The following is a 5,442-nucleotide window of genomic DNA, read 5'->3' on the forward strand; positions in this document are numbered from 1 at the left end:
AAAGCTTGACAAGTCATCGAACAAGTATTATATGAGCTCGAGCTCGACTCGAATTTTAAACGAGCCGGCTCGAGTTCGGTCAAAGTAAAGATCAAGACGAGTTTTGATCGAGTGGCTCGCGAGTGGCTCACGAGTAGCTTGACTCATTTGCAGCCCTATAGAAAACCATCAAAATGATGTTTTCCAATTTTCAAATAAGTAGAGCACCTACTGTAGTTATTTTTTTGTTTTGTTATTTCATACATTTTGACAAACTAGACAGAAGTTGTTGTACTAAATGCCATGAATATGAATTATAAACTTTGTAAACTATTGTACACAATTGCTTTTAATAGTCTCTAGTTATTTAGAGGGGAAATACTTTTGAAGATATTTTTGTTCTGGTTAACATTAGGTGAAGTTTAAAAGATGAATTGATTATGATAGGTCTGATTTGAATTTTTTTAGGTTCTCATCACTCTAGTAATAAAGATGATTGATAAAAGGTTCAGTTAATGAATTATTTACTGTAATTACATTGTATATGAAGTTCAAATACTAGCTATAGATCTTTTTGTGGTGTAGTATCATATTAGTTAAGAAGGATCATATACAATCTAGAAAACACAAGATTAATTGTTCCAAACGATGGATTGTGTTGTATGTTACATTTTTCTTCGATTCTGTTGTTGTTTTCTTCGATGGATTGGGAATATATTTGAATTTGATAGATTTTAAATGATTTTCACTGAAATTGAATATCTCTATAATGATTTATCTTGAGAACATGATGAAGATACTAAGGAGATAAACAATTTCAATTTCAGCAATTCCACAATGAAATTGTGACAAAATAACAATTTCCAAAATATTCATATATTTCGTTCAACTTCAAAGAAATATATTGTACAAAAACAAATGTTCAAGCAATAATAATTTAAATTTGTCGTCGAAGTTCAACCCCAGTTAGGGTTTTCGGCTGTTATTTTACCTCGAAGAATTTTATTTATTTAGAATCATCTCCTCTATGAGCTTGATCTTCAAGCTACAATAGTTTACTTTTCCAGTTCTTCCAAGGCTGCCCAAAGCTTTGGATCTTCATAATCCTTTATTAAAAATGCAGGCTTAGCTTCCAATAATAATTCCTCAGGGTTTCCTGTAAGTAAACCAATAACAGGCATCCCAGCCGCCACTCCTGCTGTAATCCCAGCAGCAGAATCCTGTTCGGTCTCAAATTATTTAGATTCGTTTCAAATTAACACCGTAATATAATAAAAACGTCCAAAAAGACAGAAGTTTATGAGGGTAAAATAGTCTTTAACTAAATTCCCTTGACAGTTCACATTTTATGGAATCAACTTTATACTAAAAGTTCAGTACTAGACATTTAACACTGAATTTTTAAATTTATCAAACACGTCATGATTTGAAAGGGAAGTTCGAGAAAGATTAGAGGAACCTCGGAGTTGAAAGATTTCTTCGAGGTTTTTATAATCGGGAATGAATAACTTAACTCAGAAATATAATTACAAAAAGACAACTATAATCCATGGAAACTAATCAAATTCTGTCTCTACAAGGGTAAAATCAGTCATTAATCACATTTTATGAAACCAACTAACATATTAAGTACTAAAAATTCAAATATTTTCATATGGTTTATTGTTCAACACTTATAATTTAGTATTCAAAAACATTTACCACTAAATTTTCAGTTTGATCAAATGCACCATGATATGAAAGGAAGTTCGAGAAAGAATATACGAACCTCGAAGATGAAAGTGTGGTCTTTGGATACATTAAGCATTTCTAGAGCCTTCAAGTAAGGATCTGGGTGAGGCTTGGCATGCTCACATTCATTCCCAATTATAACAACCTCGAAGAAATCTTCTAGGCCAAGAACGGAAATCATCATTTCAGCATTTTCTCTCGGTGCATTGGTAACTGCAGCACGTCTCAGTCCGCGATCTTCCACCCATTTCTTCACTTTGTCAAGACCCTTTACAGGCTTTAGTTTGTCCTTCGACAATCTGTAAAAAGAAAAAATAAGTAAGGTGGAAAACCAGTTAGACCTTATTTGATCTAAAGCTATTTGATGAATAACCAAGTGATTATTTTTGGATTTTCAAATAACCCTTTTGTGTAGGTTATTAAAAATGACTTATTTGAAGTTAATCTCAAATAACCCAAATGAAACAAGGTCTTAGAGTTAGTGTTTGCTTCAAACCTTCTGTAAGCAGCTTCCTTATCCTCACAGAATTTCAGACCACGTTCAAAGTCGTCGGGGAAAAGGAATCTAGCGACATCATCGTTGTGTTTCCCAGCAAAGTTCTCGACGTAAAATTGCATAGTGATGGGAACACCATTATTGAAACCGATCTGTTTTATAGAATCCAGAATATGTAAGTTAGACTTCAACTAGAGACAATATTGAAATGGAGAAGAAATGAGACAGATTGAAATTCAACACTAATAAAATCAAATTGACTATAACTTGACTAAGTCTGGACTCCCCAAACCCCAAACCTCCAATTTCTCTTCTGAAATAAAGTTGATAGTACAAGAAGGAAACAAGAATTATATATGTGGTAACTGTTTCATAGAATCCAGATAGGAATTCAACACTAATCAATTCGATTATCGACTATGGACTCCAAAAACCCTAAACCCTAAGCCTCATATTTCTCTTCTGAAATAAAGAAGTGTATAAGAAGGAAACAAGAAAATTATACCTGTGGTAACAACTCAAGGAAAGCAATGAAATGGATAGGATCTGAATCACATAATGTTCCATCAATATCGAAGAACACTGCTTCAAGAGGAGCAAGGCGAGAGAGAGGGTTTGAACTGCTGCAATATAGAATCCAAATTTACATATTCAATAGATAGGTATGTGCATGTTCATATTAGGTCATTGTTTCTTCAGATCATTCGGTAAAAATCAATTTCCTTTGTCAAGATCTCAGATTTTTTCATTACTGAAAATCTCTTCATATTGCAAATCAGTTATGTTTACTGTACACATCATTTTCAAGCTATTCGTACTAGAGATCTCGAATTCAATACACACATTTAATCAACTATCGCAAGCGAGAGATCAAAGTTTAAAGATTAAAAATCAAAATTGACGAAAACAATCGAATTGATAAAATATGAAATCAACCTGTTCTTGGAACTTGAGATCGTCATTTCTGAACTCGATTCTTGAACAGCAGAATAGAAAATCTTTAATTACAAGTAATGGGAATTATTGCTTATATAATAGCTGTTTGATGCTTAAGTTATTGTTTTTCTTTTAATAAAAATAAAATTGTTTAAAAATAAAATAATGAGTAAGTATAGAAAGCGAAAGAATTGCAGTGTATATAGCGAAATTACGTGAAAGTAATAAACATAATTAGGTTTATTTATCTCTCATATTTATTAATAATTTGTTTTTTAATAAGAATTTATTTATATGATTAATTTGTAAACATATATTTATATATTTTATTGTTTTACTTATTTATAAAAAAGTTAGAGTATTAATAAGAACGATAATAATTAAATAACAAAATATATATATTTTAAAATATATATTATATTTGATAAATACATATTTAAGAGAATAAAAAATTTAATATAAAAAAATTTAATTTTTTATAGTTAATTATTTCACTCCTATATATATTTGCGTTAATAATTTATTTTTAAAATGAATAATAATAGAGAAAATAAATAAATCAAATATATAAATATATAATTTTAAAAATTATATTTTTTTACTACTCTTTAATAGTTGTTTCTCCCTTTAATTTTTTTTTCATATTTCATTTTCTTATAAATTTTTTTATAAATTCGATTAATTAATTCAAATGGTTATATATTCTCTTTAATATTATTATATTGGTTAACTTTTATTATAAAATATTTTTTTATTTATATTAAATATTAATAATCATAATTTAAATTATATTTATCTTGAATATTTGTAGGATATGATTTGAGTTGAATTATTAAGAATTTATTATTGATCTAATTTTAAATAAAATGAATAATAACAAAAATGAATTGATAAATATATTTAAAATTATAAAAAAAAAATATATTAATAATTTTAAAATGTTATTTATAATAGTTTAATAATAAAATATGAAAGAGAGAGAAATTAATAAATATTATTTTTTAAATAATAAAAAATTAAAAAGAGAGAAAATATTAAATATTTTATGGTGATATTTAAGTCAATAATTAAATATCTAGAAATCGTAAGGTGTCATATATTTAAGTGATATGTACATTGACACATAATATAAATTTTTTCAGTTTTCATATCATTATTCTAAAATAATTTTGATTTAAAAAAAAAACTATTTATAATATTAACAGAATACAATCAAATTTTTTATTTTTAAAAATATTTTTATTATTAAATTTCGAATAACTTTTTCTATTAAAACTCATGAATATATTTATATTATGTTTTAAATATTAAAAAACTTTAAAAAAATTATAAATAAAATAATTGTAGAACCCAGGAGTAGAGTATCATGTCCCGAAAAAGTTTCCGTGAAATTGTTGAAATTTATTTTAATAAAATATTAGTTTAAAAATTTATACAAAAATACATTTTAATATTTAAAATTAATTATAACAATAAATCATCAATTCTAAACCAATGTTTTTGAATTTTAAAAGAGTTCAAATAACCGTTTAATTAAAAGAAATATGTATAATAAACTAACTAAAATAATTAATTTAAAATAATATTTATTTGATAAAAAAAGTGAATAAATTAATTTTAATTTAAAATTAATAAAATATTTTGACGATAAATTCTTTTGAGTTAAATAATACTGGAAAAAATGTTTTCACACTATATCTTTCTTATTATTAAAAACTGTCTTTAATTAAAAATAAATTACTATTTATTTTAAATTTTTGATTTTATTAGGTTTTGTTTAACTAATTATTTTCAAGGTTCTAAACATTAGTTTTCTTGCATTTAAAATTATGAAATAATATTTATATGTTGGTATATGCTATTAATGTGGAGAATTATGGAGGAAAACACTTGAAAAATATAAGTTTAAGGCATTAGAATTTAAAAATAAATTCAAACAAGCCTTTATCAAAATAAATTTTATGAAAATATTCTTAAAATATTTTGAAGTTTTATATATTTTTAGGGAATATAATTGCTAAAAAAACAATTATAAATTAAACCCCCAAATAAACAAGCCCTTAGACAAAGTGTCAGGTCGCAAATCGGATCAAATACGCGAGTTTGAGTCAGTTTTAACCATGGGTCTACGGATCTGGATATATGCGGAGAAGGGATTTTCGGTCGTGTGTCCCATCCCTCGGTCGAGGATTGTGTCTAGCTGATTTCCTCGGTCGGGTGCGAGGTTTCTCGGTCGAGGTTAAGACTTCTTAGTCGAACGCTAGGTGCTAGTTGATTTTTTTGTTCGAAAGTTAGGTCAA

General features: G+C 26.8%; 1 protein-coding gene across 2 annotated transcripts; it reads right to left on the reverse strand.

The window, feature by feature from the left end:
• Positions 1-824: 824 nt before the first annotated feature.
• On the reverse strand, positions 825-3,276 carry LOC124926152 (haloacid dehalogenase-like hydrolase domain-containing protein Sgpp). Of its 2 annotated transcripts, none has more exons than XM_047466329.1 (5): positions 3,143-3,276; positions 2,712-2,829; positions 2,207-2,358; positions 1,748-2,009; positions 825-1,199 (listed from the first exon to the last, which is right to left on the reverse strand). In XM_047466329.1, the coding sequence occupies exons 1-5, from the start codon at positions 3,166-3,168 to the stop codon at positions 1,035-1,037; spliced, it is 723 nt and encodes a 240-aa protein (XP_047322285.1). In that variant the 5' UTR covers positions 3,169-3,276; the 3' UTR covers positions 825-1,034. The 2 variants fall into 2 exon arrangements, with proteins under 2 accessions (XP_047322285.1, XP_047322286.1); XM_047466330.1 differs by having other exon boundaries at positions 2,712-2,826; positions 3,143-3,181.
• Positions 3,277-5,442: the final 2,166 nt, after the last annotated feature.

The sequence above is a fragment of the Impatiens glandulifera genome, chromosome 2 (assembly GCF_907164915.1).
Source record: "Impatiens glandulifera chromosome 2, dImpGla2.1, whole genome shotgun sequence".
NCBI lineage: Eukaryota > Viridiplantae > Streptophyta > Magnoliopsida > Ericales > Balsaminaceae > Impatiens > Impatiens glandulifera.

Excerpts from the sequence above, each read along its gene's own strand:
- LOC124926152 (XM_047466329.1), bottom strand. The coding sequence starts at position 3,168 with ATGACGATCTCAAGTTCCAAGAACAG. Across the intron at positions 2,830-3,142 it reads ATCTCAAGTTCCAAGAACAG|CAGTTCAAACCCTCTCTCTC; the intron begins GTTGATTTCATA and ends TCTATATTGCAG. Across the intron at positions 2,359-2,711 it reads TCCTTGAGTTGTTACCACAG|ATCGGTTTCAATAATGGTGT; the intron begins GTATAATTTTCT and ends TCTATAAAACAG.